General features: G+C 40.0%; 2 protein-coding genes across 2 annotated transcripts; both read right to left on the bottom strand.

The window, feature by feature from the left end:
- Positions 1-1,250: 1,250 nt before the first annotated feature.
- LOC308406062 (putative ferric-chelate reductase 1) lies at positions 1,251-8,432 on the bottom strand. Its single transcript, XM_080896864.1, has 9 exons — positions 8,311-8,432; positions 7,505-7,620; positions 7,149-7,235; positions 5,510-5,615; positions 4,260-4,479; positions 3,549-3,628; positions 3,294-3,431; positions 1,712-1,743; positions 1,251-1,626 (listed from the first exon to the last, which is right to left on the bottom strand). Exons 1-9 carry the CDS (start codon positions 8,399-8,401, stop codon positions 1,537-1,539), a joined length of 960 nt encoding a protein of 319 aa, XP_080752990.1. The 5' UTR covers positions 8,402-8,432; the 3' UTR covers positions 1,251-1,536.
- Positions 8,433-20,554: 12,122 nt separating this feature from the next.
- Positions 20,555-24,316, bottom strand: LOC308406148 (putative ferric-chelate reductase 1). Its single transcript, XM_080897017.1, has 5 exons — positions 24,230-24,316; positions 23,567-23,625; positions 23,052-23,189; positions 22,077-22,108; positions 20,555-21,991 (listed from the first exon to the last, which is right to left on the bottom strand). The coding sequence occupies exons 1-5, from the start codon at positions 24,289-24,291 to the stop codon at positions 21,902-21,904; spliced, it is 381 nt and encodes a 126-aa protein (XP_080753143.1). The 5' UTR covers positions 24,292-24,316; the 3' UTR covers positions 20,555-21,901.
- Positions 24,317-24,406: the final 90 nt, after the last annotated feature.

Here is a 24,406-nt window from a genome sequence, read left to right as displayed (position 1 = left end):
TTGGAATTTAGTGAAAGCAAAAATTGACCTTGCAAAGATGGATAGGTTTATTTAGAAAGTCAGCTATTTACATTTAGTGTTCGTCCCAAGTAGGAGATTTTGAATTGAGTCTAAATTGACCGCAAATTTACTTACATCAAAACTTACAAATTTACATCAAAACTTCTGAAGATGCAGGTCTCTGTGCAGCAGCTGAAGTCTGTGGTGTAGAGGGTGAAGAGGAAGGGGGAGAGGATGGTCCCTTATGGTGCTCCTGTGTTGCTGATTACCTTGTCAGACACACAATGTGGAAGACGCACATATTGTGGTCTTCCTGTCAGGTAATCAACAATCCAGGACACTAGAGAAGCATCCCCCTGCATCGCTGTTAGCTTATCACCAAGCACTGGAAAAGTAAAAAAAAAAACATGAACCTCACAGTGCTCGCCGGCTGGTCCGGGTGGATGTAGACACGATTGAGCAGATAGATGATGGCGTCCTGTGAGACGGGGCTGGTAAGCAAATTGAATGGGATCCTGATGTGGTCTGACAATGGGTGAGATCTGGTCCAGGATGAGCCTTTCCAGGGTCTTCATGATGTGGGAGGTCAGTGTCACAGGCCTGTAATCCTGGGGGCCACTGGGACGTGGCGTCTTTGGTACAGGGACGAGGCTTGATGTCTTCCACAGCACTGGGACCCTCTTCAGACTCAGCATGAACAGTTTATGGAAGACTCCACAAAGCTGGGGGGCACAGGCCTTGAGGGGACTCACTCCATCTGGTCCAGCAGACTTGCCTGAGTGGAGTTTCTTCATTTGCATCTGAACCTGGTAAGCATTTAACACTACTACACTGACATACATAATTTTCAATTTAATGAAGTTAAAAATTTGTTGTCTTATTGTCAGTTGTTATTGACAGCAAGATTATTAGAAATATATGAAAAAATGTACATTAAATGGGAAGTTCAGGAGCTGAATCAATGACAGTTTTTTTTTTTCAAATGAAAGTGACAAAGGTGCAGATTCATACATAGATGCTGTCATATTAACAGATGTTAATGTGTGAAAAGGGCTTTAACCCTCCCATTATGATGTGGGTCGAGTTGACCTGATTTAAAAATGTAAAAGGAAAAATTGTTAAAAGTACTTTTTAATACAAAATTGCTGTTTGGCTTAAAAAATGTAACCAGCTTGTAAAATGAAACTGGTTTACCTGGCAGCCAGAGTGGAGGCTAAAGGCGACTGAAACTACTTCTTTCTTTGCAACTGTGAGACATATTATACACACACACACACACACACACACGACAGTAATGCTTGGCCCAGTGAAATTGAATGCTGATTGAAAGTACACCTTAATTATCAACTAAAAGCAAAAGAGAAAAAAAACATAAGTAATATTTTTTAAAGACATTACTGAGAAACTTTCCAGGATTCGCCAACTGATGCATCAGTGGGTCTGAATTTCCAGTGCAGTCTCTCATCAAGTATGTTAAAATTGATGATAAAATTCAACAAAACTACAGGGAAACACTCTGGAAGATTCTGCTGCTGCTCATTTTTCTCCAATTCCAACCAGAAGTGCCACCAAAAAGCAAAGGTTTCCCAGAAGGTACACAGCGATCAGGCAACTGTCACCTTTGACCTGACAAAAAAAGTAAAATTATATTAGAAATACTCCATCTTGTGGCAATCAGTGATTGCTTGCTTTTATATTTCTTTCAGCTTACCAATGCTGATTCCATTTGATCAGCAGTATCATCTGAAACCCAGAGCAAAGAACAGTGAAATATTGCAGGGCACATTAACTGAAGTGAACTAAAGCAGTCAGCTATGTTTTTAATCATTTTATTTATACAGGTTGAGTTATGATATTAGTTTTAAGCTTTAACAGAAGAAGAACAATTTGAAATCAATTTAAATAAAATTGAGTCGAGTTGAGTAGTTGTGGTGATTGAAAAAAAACAAAAAAACAACAACTTTCAGAACGATAACAATGTGCTGGAAGCTCTATGTAAACATTTAGCATGTCAAGTTGCCATTGGTCATGGAAAGTGTGTGCGGCACGGGGGGGTAAAACATTTTTTAAAAATCACCAAACATTAACCAGTTTTTGTAGACACAAAGAGGTTGTGATCATATTTTTTTTTAATAATTTGTGTGACTGAGCCACACATTGAGCCACAGCATTGTCAAACTACACGTGTCCAAAATTGGATAGTCTCAGTTGAGACAATTCAATGCAAGTTCTCTCTGATAACATTAGGTTGGTGGTGCATGAGCTGAGCCTTCGTGTATAGTATTCCCAGAGTATTTTCATGCATTTAATAAATCGAAAGATAAAGATTCCTTTGTCGCTGTACTTCAGCACAGTTAAAGTGTAACAGCTTTTGTTCCAGCAGACTACCATTGAGACATTCTTACGCGTTTTCACTCATCAATTCATAAATACCAATATTGTCAGGGTCCTGGGACTGGGCGACCCAGGATCCCTGAGCAGTCATGTATTATATTATTATTATTATTATTGCTGTGTATTTTGGTGTTGCTCCCCCTTCCCTGTGCTTGTGTATATGTGTGTGTGGGTGGCTGAGCACTTGTTTATAGGCGGCGTCAGGCCTGGAGGGTGTGGCCCTGCAAGGGGACTGGCCACACCCGAAGCCACACACCTGCTGCTGATCAGGCCTCGTCGGGGGAGCTACTTAAGAGAGTCTTGGAGCTCCCACCGACGCGGGATCATTGCTTGGGACTCCACGTTAGTTACCCAGTTTAGGTTTTGGTCGTGTAGTGTATGCCTGCCATTGTTCAGTGTCCTGACTGCTGCCGCTATTGTTTCCCGCAGGAGGAGCGTGGAAGGCTTAAGGAGCAGCGAGCACCGGGAGTGCAGACACGGGAGCAGAGAGCACTTGGAGGACACGACACGGGAGTCTGGGGAGAAACACGGGGATTTATTGTTGTTTGATATCACCCTCTGTAAATAAACACTGTCTATACGTAGAGCACCGCGCCTGGGTCCTCCTTCCCCACTCCTTCCACGGTGTGCCATGCCGTACCGTGACAAATATTTGATGCTGCTGTGTTATACACAGAAAATCTTGTGATACAGTGCTGTTTATTTTACCCATCCAACCACATTCTGAGGTGTACAGGGGTTATACTCTTCGCTCAGTCAGCTAAATGCTGCTGAACTGATCAGGTGGCTCTTCACCGTGCAAATGGACTGTTGGGTCTAGATTGGTTTTTGTCATTAAAGTGTATATGGGTAGTGATGATTTTTTCCTTCATCACTGAAATGCAAAAAAAAAGGCTTACCTCTGTGTTTAACTACCCAATCATGGACCTCCAAAATGATGATGAAGAGAACTTCCCAGGCAAAGAAGCCACCCATCACTTTCAATAGCCACCCATCATCACTGTCAATCCTGTCCAGGCCTGTAAATATGGCTGCCACTGTGTGACACAAAGAAGCAGGCATTTTAAGACGAGCAGCATGGGTGACAGTGTGTCTGCTATTGAAAATGTTAGCATATATGCAAGATGGTAGAATGAAGTAAAACACAAGCTTACCAGCTATAGATTTTATTACCACCGCATTTAAAAAATGTGTCCAGTTGAACAGATACCTCCTATCAAAGAAAAGAGAAGAACTATAAAATCATCAGCTTCTGAAGTTCTTGTCTAAGATTTCTCCTGCATCCAATTTATGAAAACAAGTATCATTACTGAACATACAATTTTACTAAATCTATATTTCACTTAAAAAATATTTCATTTACTGAGTCTGGCCTCCAAAGCTACAACCAGGCTATATTTATTAAAAGTACCATTATTACTAAGAGGAAGGAATAACTTTCACGAGTCATGTGCAAATTAGTTTCCTACTTGGTGTTTCAGTGTGAAAGTGTGCTCTGATAAAGCACATGCAGGCTACACTTTGCAAAAGTTTGAAATTTTTTTTTTTTTAACTTTTTATTTTATTTATTTGAACAACTCACCTGTCCATTACGCATACAGTTTCTTCAGAATAACAGAATACAAAGAGAGTCACAAACTCAAGACAGTGAAATTAGAAAGAAAAAGAAACAAACAAATATATATGTATAAAAATATAGATACATATAGAATAATAATTAGAAAAATAAGATAAAGGAAAACAAAAGAAAAAAAAGGAAACATGCCTGTGGTGTCAAACATTTCCATCGTTCATTTCACTTTTTTTTTTCTTCTTGTATGCTCATCTTCATTCAGTTCAGTCTGTTTTTTCCCCTTCCGTTGTACGTCAACCATTTTCCCCAGTCCTTCAAAAAGCGTTCTTCCTTTAATTTCAGTTTATATGTAAGGTTCTCCATCTCCATAATGTCCTCCACAATTGCTACCCACTGCTGCTTTCCTGGTGTTTCTGTCTTAAGCCAGTTTTTGGTGATGGCCTTCTTTGCTGCCAAAAGGAGAATCTTAGCCAGGTAACGATCCTTTACATCTACAGTACCTTCCAAGTACCCTAGATACAAAACAAGGCAGGTTCTAGGAATAATATAACCTAATATATCACAGAGAGCCGAGTGAATTTTAACCCAGAAAGTGTGAATTTTTCTGCACTTCCAGAAAATGTGTGTATGGTCTGGTTCATCCCATCCACACAGCCTCCAACATTGTTGTTGTGTATTGGTTTGTTTATTTTTAATCTTAGGTGTAATAAAATAGCGAATTTGATTTTTCCAGATGAATTCTCTCCACCTCAATGAGTGAGTTGTATTCTTATGTTCTTTCCATGTTTCATACCACACCCTCTCAGTGATTTCTTCACTCAGCTCTCTTTCCCATTTTACTTTAACATATACAGTTGATTCCTGTCTTGATTCCATCAAACATTTGTATAGGGTAGACACTGTTTTTGGAATAACACTTTTATATGCCAGTATATTTATTTTTATAATAGGATGGATTTTGTCTTCCTCTATTTTTATGTTTTTATTAAAGTAATCTCTCACCTGTAAGTATCTGAAAAAATCCTTGTTATTTAAGTTGTATTCCCGTTTTAATTCTTCAAAACTTTTAATTTCTCCTTTTTTGATTAATAAACAAATTGCTGTGATTCCCTTTTCATTCCAATTTTTAAAACCAAGATCCAATTTTCCTGGTCTAAATTCTTCATCGAAGGCTATCCATTTTAGCAAACCAAGCTCTTTGCCAATCCTGAACTCCCTTACTGTATCATACCATACATTTAATGTAAAGGATATTATCGGGTTCAAAAGTTTGAAATTTTAAAAACTTTTATGGCTGAAGTATGAATACAACTCTTAGGGTTATCAAATAACTTTATAACCTCACTTTGCCGAGTGAGCAGTGCATTTAGTCATTAAGCATGTACTGCCCCATTCCTTTGGTTTATCGTGTTTTCAAAATTTGTTAAATAATTGTAGAGAAAAAAAAAGTGAGGCCATTTTTAATTTTTTTTTAAATAATATTTGAACAGAGTATTCTTAAATGTGTATAGGCATGATATAGTATATTAATTAAACACACACAGATGGATACATGCAGGTGATGTTGTGGTCCGCAGCGCAGCAAGGCCCCGATAGGCTGGATGAGTGAGAGGATCATAACCAGGCACCCCAACACTGGATGTGCTCCCTGGATACCAAACACATTAACAGTGCTAATCATGGGGCATAAATATCAGTCTGAGAGCTGAAACACACAACTAAAGAGTGCTTAATGAATATCAAGAGAAAAGAAAAAAAAACACTTTGAAGGGGTATATTAATCTTGCCTGTGGATGCAACTTGCAGACTGGAGGAGCTGAGGATTGATCTATGGACCTTCTGTTTGATAGATGACTTGCTCTACTACCCAAGTGAAGGTAAAGCCTCCACAAATAACCCCAGAGTGAAAAGTACGAGTACCTTTGAGAGTACCATGAGAACTTAATCATTTCTAGATGTACCTCCCATGAGGGGCACTTCTGCTCCACTTGCCTTTTGTCTTAATGACTTGCAATATTGGCTTATAAATATGCACCAACTTTTTGTCATCTCCATAGTTTGCATTTTGTCCTTTAGGTTTTACATGGTGTCGCTATTCTCTTCTACAATCACATCACAACCAAAAGCTGGAGATGATCGTCCTCCTTCAGTCTGGTTTTGCCAGAGGGTCCTACTGTTACACGGGAGTTGTTTCTGCACACCAAAGCCAAGGGTTGGAGGGGTCCATACCTGGTTGGTATGGTTATCGCATTCATATTAAGTTGAATTATATTAAACTCCCTTGGCTCATCCTTCTAATGTAAAGCACCATGAGATGACTGTTTTATAAAAAACTAAAGTGAAACTAACTGGATGCAGCCCACAGATTCCATTTATCCCTCAAATTATTTCTTGAACCTGTTCATATGTGGATTGGTTGTCAAAAGGCATAATGTTTCTGCATCACTACTACAACTGGTGGAAGCAAGCTTTTGGTGATAGTGGGAAGGAAATATTCCCTTCTTTTCTGTTAGAAACCTCCAGCAGAACCAGGCTCAGGTGATGCAGCCATCTGCTGCAACTGGTTGGAGGTGATGGGGAGACACGACAGGCAAAATGTTATGGACGAGAGCCAGAGAGTAACTAAGGATTAAATGCAAAGTGGTGTATAAACACACTCTTTGCACTTTCTAAGCAACAGGTCTTGCATAGGTGTTTGGACTATTTAAAAAAATGAATGGCTGATCATTTTCTTCAAACAGAAAACAAAGTCCTTGTTTGTGCCTAATGTAATTAAAACTCTTGATGTCCACGCAATATCAACTAAATCTTCAATGAGGAACGTTTGGAGTTCTTTTTAACTTAACTATTTTGATTGTGAAGCACTTTGCAGAAATGATCTTGAAAAGTGCTATATAAATACATTTGTACTTAAATATAGGGTTTAAAAACTGGGATTAAATGAAATCTAAATGTTGCAACATAATTTGGAGGGTATTTGCATTCATATAATCAACAATTTGTATTCAACAATTACCCCCAATTCTGTGTGAACAACACATAAAATTTAGTTGGAATAAATAAGAAAATAAATATTATTACAGAGAAACACGGTTTTATCATTTGATTGTCGCTGTAATGAATAGTACAAAACCATAACTTAACTAAGATTCTTAGAATCTAGCAGAGTCAGTGTACTAACCCCAGACCAGTCCTGAGAATGAACGAACACAAGGATGAAAGCAATGATTGTGGCTGCTACCGTCAGACACATTGCTCCAACATGGACCTGGAGGAACACAAAGAATACAGCATGATACTGTGGCAGCTAAACCAATACATTTGTCCAGATAACATTAGGCTTGGACCAAGCTGTCTTACAAGTCTATTATATCTTGGATTGGATATCTGAAATTACTTATGAAGTTAATATTTTTAGTCATGAAATTTATTCTGGAAACACACCAAGTTTAAGTTATTTTCAAGCCTAGTTTAGTTTACAAAAACTTTGGTTCCACATTGAAAAGATAATACATGGTTTTGTCTATGATGTCTCACCATAAACCAGAGATCTTTGTCGCACATTTTTTTTCCCTTGGCCATTTTTTTTAGATATCGGGCAACCATCATGCCGAGTGATCCTGTGGTCATCCAGGCAATCAGCATGAGTGATCCTGAAACACAGTTAAATATTGAAATTCTCTCCACTTCTCTTTGTTTTAGGAGTTAAGATGAATTTCTTCCCCTGGAGTAAACATGTGGTCTGTCAACTGACTAAAAATTTAGAGCAGAAACATTTGACAGTAGTCGTCAAATTCTGGATTTAAACTAATGAGTCAACAGAGCAAAGGTAATATAGACAGTGAGCAGCCAAACAGCAACCTTGGGCCAAGAAACTGAGTCCATTGCCATAATTACAGGTATACCATTAGCAGAAAAGCGGCACAGAAATGTTTTTCACATCTTCAAAATTCTATTAGTTTTCAAACATCTGAAGATTGTTATAAATTATTGTTTTGCATATCCTTATCTCATGAAAAAGGACAGTTATTGTTAAGAGACCACCCATCTAATGTGTCCAACCTCATCCACTGTTTTGGTTCCTTGTTTGTGTAACTTGTGTCTGTGAAACATGTGCAGTTCAATTTAAAGGACTGCAAGTCTACTCAGTATTATAGATTAAACACTTTAATCGTGCTAAAAGTACAAATGAAATGACGTTCCTGGTAGCATTTATCTTCCAAGGACTTTCAAATCATTTAGCTGTGAACAGCTTAGCAAAAAATGACAGAGGACTTTGCTGAGATTATTTTGGACTAAAAAACATTTTTATTTTACACGTATCACTTTGTGCAAGGTCTTACCATGAGCTTTGATGATATCAGGAACATCATCTTTGCCAACAACAAGGGGATTATTAATATTGATCCTTTTATTGCTGGTGAAGGTACCCATATGGATTCTTATTGATCCTGTAGGAAAGATATATCAAAGTTTACAGACACTTGTATATGTGTATGCATGTGTGAGTGTCACACAGGATAACATTTAACCATACCAACATTTAAATTTGTGATGTCAAATATCATTGCCAGATTCGTCTCTCTGTTGTGATGTCAGATATCAATGCCAGATTCGTCTCTCTGTTGTGATGTCAGATATTAATGCCAGATTCATCTCTCTGTTGTGATGTCAGATATTAATGCCAGATTCGTCTCTCTGTTGAACAGTATCCGGGTTTACACCAGCCCACCAGATTTCTTATTTGTGTTGCCCTGTAGTAATCCTGTAGGCAAGGGATGCCTAATCCTCCTTTATCTTTGGGAAGCTGAAGTGTTTTGAACTTAACTCTTGGCTTTTTACCCGCCCATATAAATCTTGAGAGGGTCCTATCCCACTCTACAAAGTATCTATCAGGGTTTTCTATAGAAACAGACTGGAATAAGTACAATATCTTTGGGAGCATATTCATTTTTATGATGTCCACTCTAGAAGAAATGCTTAGATAGACCATCTGCTAATATTTAGCATGATATCTTTTTTAAGTAGGGGGTAGTTGATTTCTTCCAAGCTAGTTATATCCATTGATAAGTTTATGCCCAGATATTTGATAGTTCTTTTGTCCCAGCTTAGTTTGTATTTGTTGAGCAGATTCTGGGGAGGGCTATAAAAGCTACTAAGAACTTGTGTTTTTTGTATATTCAATTTATATCCCGAGTATAGCCCATACTCCTTTAACACTGACATGAGCTCCATAAGTGATTCGGTAGGTTTTGATAAGTAAACCAAAATGTCATCTGCAAACAGAATCAGAATCAGAAACTTTATTGTCATTGTCATGAGAACAACGAAATGAAGAATGGTCCCCGATCATTGCATCATCCCTAGCAATATCAAAATATAAATAAAACAATAAAATTCAATAAATAAAATAGATAGAATACTTAAAATACTAATAAGATATAACAGTAAAACATTCACATACATTCCCACACACATGCTTCAGACCGTGCATAGATTAACACAAGAGTGGCGTGATGGACATTTTTTTGTAGTATTCAGATGTGTTATTGCAGTTGGATAACAGCTGTGTTTGAGTCTATTAGTCCTTGCTCTGATTGCCCTGTACCGTCTGCCTGAGGGCAACAGTTCGAACAGGGAGTGGCCAGGATGTGAGGTGTCTTTTATGATGTTTTGGGCCTTTTTAAAACAGTGGGCGTTGTGTAGAACTTCCAGTGTGGGGAGAGGGCAGCCAGTGATCTTTTGGGCAGTGTTAATGATCCCTTGGAGTGCTTTCCTCTGAGCCCCTGTGCAGCTAGTGTACCAGATGCATATGCAGTAAGTTAGAACACTCTCAATGGTGGCTCTGTAGAAGGACACCAGCAGTCTCTGTGTGATGTTATTCCTCCTGAGAATTCTCAGGAAGTACAGTCTCTGTTGGGCCTTTTTCAGCAGCTCGGAGGTGTTCACACTCCAGGAAAGGTTCTCCTCTATATTGACTCCCAGGAAGCGGAAGCTTGCCACCCTTTCTACACAGTCCCCATTTATGAATAGTGGTTGGATCTCTGCCTTTTTCCTTCTGAAGTCTATTATGAGTTCTTTGGTTTTTGAAGTGTTGAGGAGGAGGTTATTGGCCTTACACCATGACGTCAGCTGCTCCACCTCGTCTCTGTACGTAGACTCGTCTCCCTTGGAAATGAGCCCCACCACTGTGGTGTCATCTGCAAATTTCACAAAGATGTTGCTGTGGTGGCGAGGAGTGCAGTCGTGTGTGTAGAGAGAGTAGAGCAGTGGACTGAGCACACAGCCCTGGGGTGAGCCAGTGCTGAGACTCAGGGCTGAGGATGTGTGATGGCCAACTCTGACTCTCTGTCTACGGCCCGAGAGGAAGCTATTGATCCACATGCAGGTGCTGTCTGGAAGCCCCAGGTCTTGTAGCTTGGCCACCAGTTTGTGTGGAAGGATGGTGTTAAAAGCTGAGCAGTAATCCACGAAGAGCATCCGCACATAGCTACCATGCTCTTCCAGGTGAGTTAATGCAGCATGGAGTGCTGTGGCTACAGCGTCTTCCGTGGATCGGTTTGCTCTGTAGGCAAACTGGTGTGGATCCAGGCTGCGGGGCAGGGCTGCTGTGATGTGTCTGCGGACCAGCTTCTCAAAGCATTTCATTACCACTGGGGTGAGTGCCACCGGTCTGTAGTCATTCAGGCCGGTGATGTGGGGCTTCTTAGGCAAGGGGACTATGGTGGAGGACTTCAGGCAGAGTGGGACAGTCGCCTGTGCGAGGGATTTGTTGAAAATCCTGGTGAAGATCCCAGCCAGCTGTCCTGCACAATCCCTCAATATTCGACCTGGCACACCATCAGGACCCGCCGCCTTCCTCGGGTTAACAGCCTGCAGCATGCGCCTCACCTCGTGCTCTTCCAGGGTGAGGGTGGTGCTGCTATGGGTGGCGTGTTGCTGCTGTGGCTCCAATACCTCCGGTACCCTGGTCTCAAAGCGGGCAAAGAAGATATTCAGCTCCTCTGCCAGCTCCAGGTCACCGTCCGCAGCTCCGAGATTGATCTTATAGTTGGTTAGGTGCTGGATGCCTTGCCACACCTGCCGGCTGGTATTACTCTTCAAAAACAAGGCCAATTTCTGCTCACTTCCAGTGATATTAATCCCTTTTATGTTACCATTCTGCCTAATCCTTTCAGCCAATGGCTCTATAAAAATAGCAAATAAGAGTGGACTCAGTGGGCATCCTTGTCTTGTGGACCTTTCAAGCTTGAAAGCATCTGAAAGTTCACCGTTAATCTTTACTTTTGCAGTTGGGCTATTATACAAGGCCCTCAATATAGTGATGATGGACCCATTAAACCCATGGATTTTTTTTTTAAATATGAAAAAAAATTTAACTTTTTCCTTCCGTCATACTTCAGAAATATAATACATTAATTTTTTGAACATTTTAAAACATTTAAGTTTGCTCGTTGTATTTATAAGATCCTACATTGACGTGCTCCACAATCATTGGTCAGTCATGTTAAAATCCATTATCAGTGGAAAACAAACCTGATCCTCTACTAGAGGCGATTGTGCAATACCTTTTAGACATAACACTCAGCAAACAGTTATTATTAGTTAAAGTCAGTGAGATTTGGAGTGATACATGACACATGATGGAATAAGACACGCAGACTTAGCATGACGAGCCGACGAGGAACACGTACACTGTGAATACATACAGAGGGAAAAGGGGACAGGAGATAAGACATGGACATAACTAAGCACAAACAGAACATGATGGCTGGGGGGGAAACACACGTGACAGAAGGAATGGGTCACAAGGGAAAAACATGTAAACGAGACGGGAGAAAAGGACATTACTGAAATACATGAAGGGCCAGGGCTGGGACAGCCAACCAGTCACAGACAAAGAGCCACATCATACACCTGGGCACACATGAACATCACCCATCCCTTCCTCTGTCCTGCGTTCAGTTTAGGGTATCGAACTCAGGACCCTAGCCTCATCAGGCCGGGGTCTTTGTGTGGAGTCTGGATGTTCTCTCAAGCTTCCTCCCACAGTCTAGGGACATGCAGTTAGTGGGGGTCTTCTCGCCCCGTTCACATTCACACAGAGATGAATTGAAGATCACCTTGTGGTTAGTGCCTTCTATTCGATGTACAGACTGAATAATAACACCTTCTAATTAGTTCTGTCTCCTATTGGTGCTCTTCTACGAGTGATCAGTGCTTGATGGCTTACTAAGCTTAACTTTTTTCCACAACATTGATAACAAACACACACAGAACAACAACAACATATGTTATCTAAAAAAAACTTGATTGGACCAAAGTTTTGATGTTCATCCTACATGTTTATTGAGATTGTCTAATGTCTGCGACGGTATCTTCTCCCACGTCTGCGGACACCCGAGGCCTTGTGGGGTCTCTTGTGTCTGCGAACGGGGCGAGAAGACCTCGCATGTCTGCGTCTATACCTGCGTCGTGGCATTGTCCAAAACGGCGGTACCTGCTCCACGTCACGGGTTCTATTTATGGACTCACCTGGCAACTTTAGTGATGTCACTGCTGATGTTGTCACTGTTGGTGTGACCTCATGACTCATTCATGCCATCTGAACTGTGGTGTAATTATGAGGTCACAGGGGGACGTGAATTTATTCACAAAGTTGATAGAGAGTTTGGGTCATAACTCAAAGACGCAATGATGCAGTCAAATCATTTGGAATTAAATATCTCTGTCAGTGCGCCCCAGGGTGGCTGTGGCTACAATGTAGCTGCCATCACCAGTGTGTGAATGGGTGGATGACTGGATGTGTAAAGTGCTTCGGGGTCCTTAGGGACTAGTAAAGCGCTATGCAAACACAGGCCATTTACCATGTGTAAATTACAAGATTTAGAGGGTTCTGACATCACAGTCATCTTTCTGACATTGACATCCAGTCTCTCTGTTGTGATATCAAATGTCAATGCCAGATTCGTCTCTCTGTTGTGATGTCAGATATTAATGCCAGATTCGTCTCTCTGTTGTGATGTCAGATATTAATGCCAGATTCGTCTCTCTGTTGTGATGTCAGATATCAATGCCAGATTCGTCTCTCTGTTGTGATGTCAAATATCAATGCCAAATTCGTCTCTCTGTTGTGATGTCAAATATCAATGCCAAATTCGTCTCTCTGTTGTGATGTCAGATATCAATGCCAGATTCGTCTCTCTGTTGTGATGTCAAATATCAATGCCAGATTCGTCTCTCTGTTGTGATGTCAGATATTAATGCCAGATTCGTCTCTCTGTTGTGATGTCAAATATCAATGCCAGATTCGTCTCTCTGTTGTGATGTCAAATATCAATGCCAGATTCGTCTCTCTGTTGTGATGTCAGATATCAATGCCAGATTCGTCTCTCTGTTGTGATGTCAGATATCAATGCCAGATTCGTCTCTCTGTTGTGATGTCAAATATCAATGCCAGATTCGTCTCTCTGTTGTGATGTCAGATATCAATGCCAGATTCGTCTCTCTGTTGTGATGTCAGATATCAATGCCAGATTCGTCTCTCTGTTGTGATGTCAGATATCAATGCCAGATTCGTCTCTCTGTTGTGATGTCAGATATCAATGCCAGATTCGTCTCTCTGTTGTGATGTCAGATATCAATGCCAGATTCGTCTCTCTGTTGTGATGTCAGATATCAATGCCAGATTCGTCTCTCTGTTGTGATGTCAGATATCAATGCCAGATTCGTCTCTCTGTTGTGATGTCAGATATTAATGCCAGATTCGTCTCTCTGTTGTGATGTCAGATATCAATGCCAGATTCGTCTCTCTGTTGTGATGTCAGATATCAATGCCAGATTCGTCTCTCTGTTGTGATGTCAGATATCAATGCCAGATTCGTCTCTCTGTTGTGATGTCAAATATTAATGCCAGATTTGTCTCCCTGTTGTGATGTCAGATATTAATGCCAGATTCGTCTCTCTGTTGTGATGTCAAATATTAATGCCAGATTCGTCTCTCTGTTGTGATGTCAGATATTAATGCCAGATTCGTCTCTCTGTTGTGATGTCAGATATCAATGCCAGATTCGTCTCTCTGTTGTGATGTCAGATATCAATGCCAGATTCGTCTCTCTGTTGTGATGTCAGATATCAATGCCAGATTCGTCTCTCTGTTGAACAGTATCCGGGTTTACACCAGCCCACCAGATTTCTTATTTGTGTTGCCCTGTAGTAATCCTGTAGGCAAGGGATGCCTAATCCTCCTTTATCTTTGGGAAGCTGAAGTGTTTTGAACTTAACTCTTGGCTTTTTACCCGCCCATATAAATCTTGAGAGGGTCCTATCCCACTCTACAAAGTATCTATCAGGGTTTTCTATAGAAACAGACTGGAATAAGTTTAATATCTTTGGGAGCATATTCATTTTTATGATGTCCACTCTAGAAGAAATGCTTAGATAGACCATCTGCTAATATTTAGCATGATATCTTTTTTAAGTAGGGGGTAGTTGATTTCTTCCAAGCTAGTTATATCCATTGATAAGTTTATGCCCAGATATTTGATAGTTCTTTTGTCCCAGCTTAGTTTGTATTTGTTGAGCAGATTCTGGGGAGGGCTATAAAAGCTACTAAGAACTTGTGTTTTTTGTATATTCAATTTATATCCCGAGTATAGCCCATACTCCTTTAACACTGACATGAGCTCCATAAGTGATTCGGTAGGTTTTGATAAGTAAACCAAAATGTCATCTGCAAACAAGGCCAATTTCTGCTCACTTCCAGTGATATTAATCCCTTTTATGTTACCATTCTGCCTAATCCTTTCAGCCAATGGCTCTATAAAAATAGCAAATAAGAGTGGACTCAGTGGGCATCCTTGTCTTGTGGACCTTTCAAGCTTGAAAGCATCTGAAAGTTCACCGTTAATCTTTACTTTTTCAGTTGGGCTATTATACAAGGCCCTCAATATAGTGATGATGGACCCATTAAACCCATGGATTTTTTTTTAAAATATGAAAAAAATTTAACTTTTTCCTTCCGTCATACTTCAGAAATATAATACATTAATTTTTTGAACATTTTAAAACATTTAAGTTTGCTCGTTGTATTTATAAGATCCTACATTGACGTGCTCCACAATCATTGGTCAGTCATGTTAAAATCCATTATCAGTGGAAAACAAACCTGATCCTCTACTAGAGGCGATTGTGCAATACCTTTTAGACATAACACTCAGCAAACAGTTATTATTAGTTAAAGTCAGTGAGATTTGGAGTGATACATGACACATGACGGAATAAGACACGCAGACTTAGCATGACGAGCCGACGAGGAACACGTACACTGTGAATACATACAGAGGGAAAAGGGGACAGGAGATAAGACATGGACATAACTAAGCACAAACAGAACATGATGGCTGGGGGGGAAACACACGTGACCAATAATAGTAGACCTGTGCTACATTTGTCCAGCTAGGCAACACATATTTCTGCATAAGAGATACATGAGACACCCTTTAAATAAGCAAATTTCATGTTTAAAACATGGAAATGCAGCCAAAATGGACCATACAATGGCCTCAGTGAACACATCAGCACATAAGTAGAGATAAGGAAACTCAATCACATTAGATATTAATATTACTATGAGTAAATTATATATATTATATATTCTGTTATATGGTTTAAAGAATACAATGTGATAATCACACAGGAGAACGCTGTTTCCAGTTATACAAATTTATTTTATTTCACTATTAAAGAAACCAATTATGTAAATAAAAGCTCACCACAAGAACATCTCCCAACCCAGTCTTACAAAGTTGCAGTTACAATAAAAAATGGGTAGGGAACATGAACTGTTGGTGAGCTAAAAAACAATCCTGGTGCTGATGCTTGTCATTGAACGTTTTGGACAGAGCTCTTGATTGAAATGCCTACCGTTGTGTGTAGGCATTTCGGTCCAGATGTTATGGAGTTCAGTTCAGCTAAGATGTATTTCTAAAGCACCGGATCGCAAAAATAGCCGCTTCTCGGCTGTTTATATTGTAAGGTAAAGACCATACAATATAAGAGAGAAAACCCCCCAACAATCAGATGATCCCCTGTGAGCAAACCCTTGATGACAGTGTCTGTGAAGGTTATCAGTCATCAAGGCCATAGTAGTCTAAGGAGCTTGGAAAGAAAAGCGCCTGGACTTCTTTAAGTTAAAGAAGTCCAGGCGCTTTTCTCCAAGCTCCTTAGACTTGGTGACGGTGGGAAAGAAAAACTCCCTTTTAACAGGAAGAAACTTTCGGCAGAACCAGGCTCAGTGAGGGGCGGCCATCTGCCTCGACCGGTTGGGGGGGGGGGCACAGCTGTTATAACCCCTGACGCAGCATAGCTTCTAATTCTGAAAGATACGTAGATACCTTAAACCTGCACTCTATGCAGGACACCAAGCGATGACACGACTTGCAGTACTATAGGAGTCTATGCAGAAACAGTTTTCTCTCTTGAATCTCTGTAATTTTTTTGCTACTGAGTGTCTGGGTGCAGTCACTCATTTTGGGCCAATTAAATCAAATGAACTTCCATTGTCTAAGTTATAGCCCTATTGAACCTGCGTTAACCAGGTTTAATAGGGAGGGCCAAAGTCGTAGTTGTGCTAAATTTCCTCGAATTCTCCTCGGAGATTTTCGAGTAGCTTCCTTTGTTCTTGAAAGTTCTTTTCCATTTGTCTCATCGCTTCCCGTCCATTCCACATCTTTTTGGTAAGGTCACTAACCGTATTTTCTAAGGCCTTATTTTGTTGTTTGAGTATGTCAACTTGGACATCGTAGTTGTTTATCAGATTGTTATGTTCTTCCTGTGAAACTTTGGGAGTCTGAGCTTGGGTTTGCAACGCCATGTCTTCTGTTTTCAAGGCTTCCTGTGAATCATACTGATTTTTCTTGACCTCTTCAAGCTCTCTTTTCATTTCCTCAAATTCATGGCACAACAACTCCTTTTCTCTGTTGGTCACTTCAAAATCATGTTCGGAGTCTTTCTCAGTGGCTTTGGAGATCCGTGATTCTCCTTTCACACCCTCATCGTGTGGTTTCAGTTCTTTTTGAGAATCACCACTCCTTTTGGAAAGCTCCTGGAGGTCCTGTTCAAGAAGTTCGTTATGCCGCCTCAATATGTCAATTTCATGTGCAAAGCATTGGCGTTCCAGGGTCTGTCTGAGCTGTTCACTGTCCGTTGTTTTGTTTTCCTCATTCATGATCCTTTTTCTTTCTTCACTCTCTTGTAACTCTTTAAAGGCTGTGTTTGCCTGATGGAGCTCAGTTTTAACAGCCTGTATTTCCTGTTGCATGTCATCTTTTTCCTTTTCAAAGTCCCTTTTCAGCTCACACATGCGTTTTACCATCACATCATTTTCCTCTCTTAAAGACTGGTTGTCCTTTTCCATGTCTCCCACTTTTATAACCAAGCCTGTCTTGCTGCTTTGCAACTCTCTGATTTCTGCCTCCATTTCCTGCATCACCTCTTTCTGTTGCTGGATCTCTTTGGTTTTGGAGCTGTTTAAATCCTTTAGAATTTGGTTCCAATATTCCAGCTCTTGAATTTTGAAGTGAATTGTTTCATTCTCTAGTTGCAGGTCTCTTTTCCTCTTGTTTTTAGAGAACCCACTTCGTTTGAAGAGAACTTCAATGTTTTTTTGGAGAATCTTGTTCTCATTTATGAGCTCTCTTTTTTGCTCCTTAAGGTCGGCGTTCTCGACTTTAAGGTCACGTATGGTAGAGTTTTGTTGTTTGAGAGTTTTATTCTCATTTTTCAGCTCTTTGATTTGCTGTTTAAGTTTTTCGTTCTCGGCTCTCATGTTGCATACAACAGGATTTGACAGACTCATATTTCAAATTGAAGTTGATGCTAAATCTCTGTACCAACTAAAAGATTTTTTAAAAATACCGTCAACTGTGTCAGAAACGCAAGTTTCGAGTAGTTTAAGTGTTTTCCTGCCTAGTGAATTCTTCCACTCTCTTTGAAAGACTGACAAGAGTGAGAACCTCTCCCCTATTTATAGGTTTTCGTGTGCTGATGTCATAAAGAAGACCAGAGATCAAAGGGATTCTGGTGAAACGTCACTGTGTCTGGTCTGGGCAGTTCTGAATTGAATAATAACAAAATGACGGGGGGCGTGTCTGGTAGCCATGTGAAGACGTGTTGTACAGGGCTCCTCAATGGACTAACTTGTTTCATAATTCCATTGCTCCAAAACTAACGAACTTTTAACAACAGTACGATAACACGCCCGTGTGCTGCTCTGAGGCACTTTTTTACATCTTCAAGGCTACGGTGTACGAAATATGAGCAAAACTAGATCGGGGAAAGAGCAGGCCGCAAAAGCCTCGGACCTGTCACGGTTGTTAAAGAGTGGACTCAGGCGCGGAGCTCAGAAATAATGACAGTGCATTTATTTACAGTGCAGCAAGGTGACAACAGCTCAAATGTGCAACAATGGTGATAGTGCGTCCCTCCTTCCGTGTAAGCCCGTGCGTGGTAGTGAGTAGGGGTGGGTTTTTATAATCGATTCATTGATTAAGATCGATTATGGCTTGGATAACGTAAAATCGATTAATTAAAATCCTGAATCGATTTTTTTAATATAAATTTATTTTGCCCGAAATGCCAGAATCTCTGGTGACATCTCACAAAATTTCAAGAACCACCAAACAGCTAAGACAGTAAATGAGAGCAGGAACACGGATTCTGCACAAAGACTTAAACACACAGCACGACCCGCGGATCAGAATCATTTAGATGTCGCCTTTCTCACCCGACGGCACGGACACGGTCGGGGCTGAAAGCCGACAGCTCACTGATTCTGATCTGTCGGCGGGTCCGCGCTTTGTGTTCACGCCCTTTATGCGCTGATTCTAAAGCTGTTAGTTTGATCTCTTTCCAAACAATATTGACCGAACCAGCAGCAAAAGAAGATTCACATAAACATCGTCATGAATTCACTCTGACTTTTACTGTTTTGCTTCCACCGCGATGCACAGCTCTCTCTCTCTGTCTCTCTCTCTCGCCCTCTCTCTCTCTCTGTCTCTCTCTCTGTCTCTCTCTCGCCCTCTCTCTCTCTCTCTGTGTACTTCAAGAACAGTTTCCCTTTCTTCATTATTCGCTTGCTTGTTATGCACAAGTCTACCGTTGTTTACAGCGCTGTCGGCCGCTGTTTTTTTCCCTTTTACATTCTTCCGAAAAGAAAACCTCATTTCTGCTGTTCAATACTGAACAAATTTAAACTTTTTAAAATTATTCAAAATGCAAAACGCTTAACCGTGTCTCTAATAAAACCTCTGTAACTTCAGAGGTAATGTTCATATGTTGATTAATGGTTTTCTTTCGTTTTTGATGTACTGCAGAATATTTTTATAAAATCCCAGGCCAGGAAAACCACCTTCATGTTTTTCTGTGTTTTATCTTCAGCTACTTTGACACAAAGGCATCTGCTGTGATGCTTACACCTTTGATAAAGTCTTGCGTGTGTCAGCTTCCTTTTTATTGATACAAAAATATGTAAATGTACTGATCTGAATTATAATATTTCCGACTGTCAAAATTTCCCAGATTTAAATCGAATCGAATCGAATTAAATCGAATCGTGGATCGAATCGATTCGGGACCTTGTGAATCGGAATTGAATCGATTCTAGAAATCAGTGACGATACCCAGCCCTAGTAGTGAGTGCCCGTCTCTCCTCCAAGTGCTTCCTTAGTGTCCGTAAATCCTCCGTCAATCCCTGGGTGAACACACACACACACACACACACACACACACACTGGCAGGTCGACCGGTCAGGGCGCCGTCAGATCCTGACAGGACCATGCTGAGGACAGACCGGAGGCACCACCCCATGACATGAGTGAGATTATGAGAGCTATTGCTAGCTCTGAAAAGAGGATATTGGACCGTATCGATTCAAGCACGAAAGATTTATTATTCCAGAGGTTGGGACATATTTTTTCTGCACCTGCATTTTGGTACCTGAATGGCAAGCTCGCAAAGTCATCTGCTCTTCGTTTTATAAGCTGGAATGTTAAAGGTATAAATAATCCGGTTAAACGCACAAGGGCTTTTACTCATTTAAAATCATTGAGATCCGATGTTGTATATCTGCAGGAAACACACCTCCGATCAAGTGAACAAATTCAACGAATTAAACTGTTTCTCTGCTTGTCTGCATTGCCACAAATTGTTCTATTTGGTGATGTATCATAGAACTGTACTATATAGTGTATGTAAGTTTCTGTGTTTGCTAGTAACTACCATCAACCTAAGGTCTCAGCTAATTTATCTTTGCAGAGATGTTCATTTGATTGTAACAGCAGTAGGAAAGAGCAGTAACAAGAGTAGGACAGCTAAGCTAATTATGGCTAAACATTTGGAATTTAGTGAAAGCAAAAATTGACCTTGCAAAGATGGATAGGTTTATTTAGAAAGTCAGCTATTTACATTTAGTGTTCGTCCCAAGTAGGAGATTTTGAATTGAGTCTAAATTGACCGCAAATTTATTTACATCAAAACTTCTGAAGATGCAGGTCTCTGTGCAGCAGCTGAAGTCTGTGGTGTAGAGGGTGAAGAGGAAGGGGGAGAGGATGGTCCCTTATGGTGCTCCTGTGTTGCTGATTACCTTGTCAGACACACAATGTGGAAGACGCACATATTGTGGTCTTCCTGTCAGGTAATCAACAATCCAGGACACTAGAGAAGCATCCCCCTGCATCGCTGTTAGCTTATCACCAAGCACTGGAAAAGTAAAAAAAACATGAACCTCACAGTGCTCGCCGGCTGGTCCGGGTGGATGTAGACACGATTGAGCAGATAGATGATGGCGTCCTGTGAGACGGGGCTGGTAAGCAAATTGAATGGGATCCTGATGTGGTCTGACAATGGGTGAGATCTGGTCCAGGATGAGCCTTTCCAGGGTCTTCATGATGTGGGAGGTCAGTGTCACAGGCCTGTAATCCTGGGGGCCACTGGGACGTGGCGTCTTTGGTACAGGGACGAGGCTTGATGTCTTCCACAGCACTGGGACCCTCTTCAGACTCAGCATGAACAGTTTATGGAAGACTCCACAAAGCTGGGGGGCACAGGCCTTGAGGGGACTCACTCCATCTGGTCCAGCAGACTTGCCTGAGTGGAGTTTCTTCATTTGCATCTGAACCTGGTAAGCATTTAACACTACTACACTGACATACATAATTTTCAATTTAATGAAGTTAAAAATTTGTTGTCTTATTGTCAGTTGTTATTGACAGCAAGATTATTAGAAATATATGAAAAAATGTACATTAAATGGGAAGTTCAGGAGCTGAATCAATGACAGTTTTTTTTTTTCAAATGAAAGTGACAAAGGTGCAGATTCATACATAGATGCTGTCATATTAACAGATGTTAATGTGTGAAAAGGGCTTTAACCCTCCCATTATGATGTGGGTCGAGTTGACCTGATTTAAAAATGTAAAAGGAAAAATTGTTAAAAGTACTTTTTAATACAAAATTGCTGTTTGGCTTAAAAAATGTAACCAGCTTGTAAAATGAAACTGGTTTACCTGGCAGCCAGAGTGGAGGCTAAAGGCGACTGAAACTACTTCTTTCTTTGCAACTGTGAGACATATTATACACACACACACACACACACACACACACACACACACACACACACACACACACGACAGTAATGCTTGGCCCAGTGAAATTGAATGCTGATTGAAAGTACACCTTAATTATCAACTAAAAGCAAAAGAGAAAAAAAACATAAGTAATATTTTTTAAAGACATTACTGAGAAACTTTCCAGGATTCGCCAACTGATGGATCAGTGGGTCTGAATTTCCAGTGCAGTCTCTCATCAAGTATGTTAAAATTGATGATAAAATTCAACAAAACTACAGGGAAACACTCTGGAAGATTCTGCTGCTGCTCATTTTTCTCCAATTCCAACCAGAAGTGCCACCAAAAAGCAAAGGTTTCCCAGAAGGTACACAGCGATCAGGCAACTGTCACCTTTGACCTGACAAAAAAAGTAAAATTATATTAGAAATACTCCATCTTGTGGCAATCAGTGATTGCTTGCTTTTATATTTCTTTCAGCTTACCAATGCTGATTCCATTTGATCAGCAGTATCATCTGAAACCCAGAGCAAAGAACAGTGAAATATTGCAGGGCACATTAACTGAAGTGAACTAAAGCAGTCAGCTATGTTTTTAATCATTTTATTTATACAGGTTGAGTTATGATATTAGTTTTAAGCTTTAACAGAAGAAGAACAATTTGAAATCAATTTAAATAAAATTGAGTCGAGTTGAGTAGTTGTGGTGATTGAAAAAAAACAAAAAAACAACAACTTTCAGAACGATAACAATGTGCTGGAAGCTCTATGTAAACATTTAGCATGTCAAGTTGCCATTGGTCATGGAAAGTGTGTGCGGCACGGGGGGGTAAAACATTTTTAAAAAATCACCAAACATTAACCAGTTTTTGTAGACACAAAGAGGTTGTGATCATATTTTTTTTTAATAATTTGTGTGACTGAGCCACACATTGAGCCACAGCATTGTCAAACTACACGTGTCCAAAATTGGATAGTCTCAGTTGAGACATTTCAATGCAAGTTCTCTCTGATAACATTAGGTTGGTGGTGCATGAGCTGAGCCTTCGTGTATAGTATTCCCAGAGTATTTTCATGCATTTAATAAATCGAAAGATAAAGATTCCTTTGTCGCTGTACTTCAGCACAGTTAAAGTGTAACAGCTTTTGTTCCAGCAGACTACCATTGAGACATTCTTACGCGTTTTCACTCATCAATTCATAAATACCAATATTTGATGCTGCTGTGTTATACACAGAAAATCTTGTGATACAGTGCTGTTTATTTTACCCATCCAACCACATTCTGAGGTGTACAGGGGTTATACTCTTCGCTCAGTCAGCTAAATGCTGCTGAACTGATCAGGTGGCTCTTCACCGTGCAAATGGACTGTTGGGTCTAGATTGGTTTTTGTCATTAAAGTGTATATGGGTAGTGATGATTTTTTCCTTCATCACTGAAATGCAAAAAAAAAGGCTTACCTCTGTGTTTAACTACCCAATCATGGACCTCCAAAATGATGATGAAGAGAACTTCCCAGGCAAAGAAGCCACCCATCACTTTCAATAGCCACCCATCATCACTGTCAATCCTGTCCAGGCCTGTAAATATGGCTGCCACTGTGTGACACAAAGAAGCAGGCATTTTAAGACGAGCAGCATGGGTGACAGTGTGTCTGCTATTGAAAATGTTAGCATATCCTGTACATAGCTTGTACTCACTACAGCCTGTACATACTTGTAGTTATAGAATATTCACAACATACTTCATACCGTGTACATTATAACATAATAGACCCATTTCTGTAATATACTTACATATCTATATTATTGCTAATATATATTGTAATATATCTATATCACTAAGCACTTCTGGATGGATGCAAACTGCATTTCGTTGCCCTGTACCTGTGCATGTGCAATGACAATAAAGTTGAATTCTATTCTATTCTATTCATATATGCAAGATGGTAGAATGAAGTAAAACACAAGCTTACCAGCTATAGATTTTATTACCACCGCATTTAAAAAATGTGTCCAGTTGAACAGATACCTCCTATCAAAGAAAAGAGAAGAACTATAAAATCATCAGCTTCTGAAGTTCTTGTCTAAGATTTCTCCTGCATCCAATTTATGAAAACAAGTATCATTACTGAACATACAATTTTACTAAATCTATATTTCACTTAAAAAATATTTCATTTACTGAGTCTGGCCTCCAAAGCTACAACCAGGCTATATTTATTAAAAGTACCATTATTACTAAGAGGAAGGAATAACTTTCACGAGTCATGTGCAAATTAGTTTCCTACTTGGTGTTTCAGTGTGAAAGTGTGCTCTGATAAAGCACATGCAGGCTACACTTTGCAAAAGTTTGAAATTTTAAAAACTTTTATGGCTGAAGTATGAATACAACTCTTAGGGTTATCAAATAACTTTATAACCTCACTTTGCCGAGTGAGCAGTGCATTTAGTCATTAAGCATGTACTGCCCCATTCCTTTGGTTTATCGTGTTTTCAAAATTTGTTAAATAATTGTAGAGAAAAAAAAAGTGAGGCCATTTTTAATTTTTTTTTAAATAATATTTGAACAGAGTATTCTTAAATGTGTATAGGCATGATATAGTATATTAATTAAACACACACAGATGGATACATACAGGTGATGTTGTGGTCCGCAGCGCAGCAAGGCCCCGATAGGCTGGATGAGTGAGAGGATCATAACCAGGCACCCCAACACTGGATGTGCTCCCTGGATACCAAACACATTAACAGTGCTAATCATGGGGCATAAATATCAGTCTGAGAGCTGAAACACACAACTAAAGAGTGCTTAA

Source organism: Rhamphochromis sp. 'chilingali' (genome assembly GCF_963969265.1).
Source record: "Rhamphochromis sp. 'chilingali' genome assembly, chromosome: 11".
NCBI classification, from domain to species: domain Eukaryota; kingdom Metazoa; phylum Chordata; class Actinopteri; order Cichliformes; family Cichlidae; genus Rhamphochromis; species Rhamphochromis sp. 'chilingali'.
Note: the sequence above shows the minus strand (reverse complement) of the source record. Positions and strands in the feature narration are given on the sequence as shown.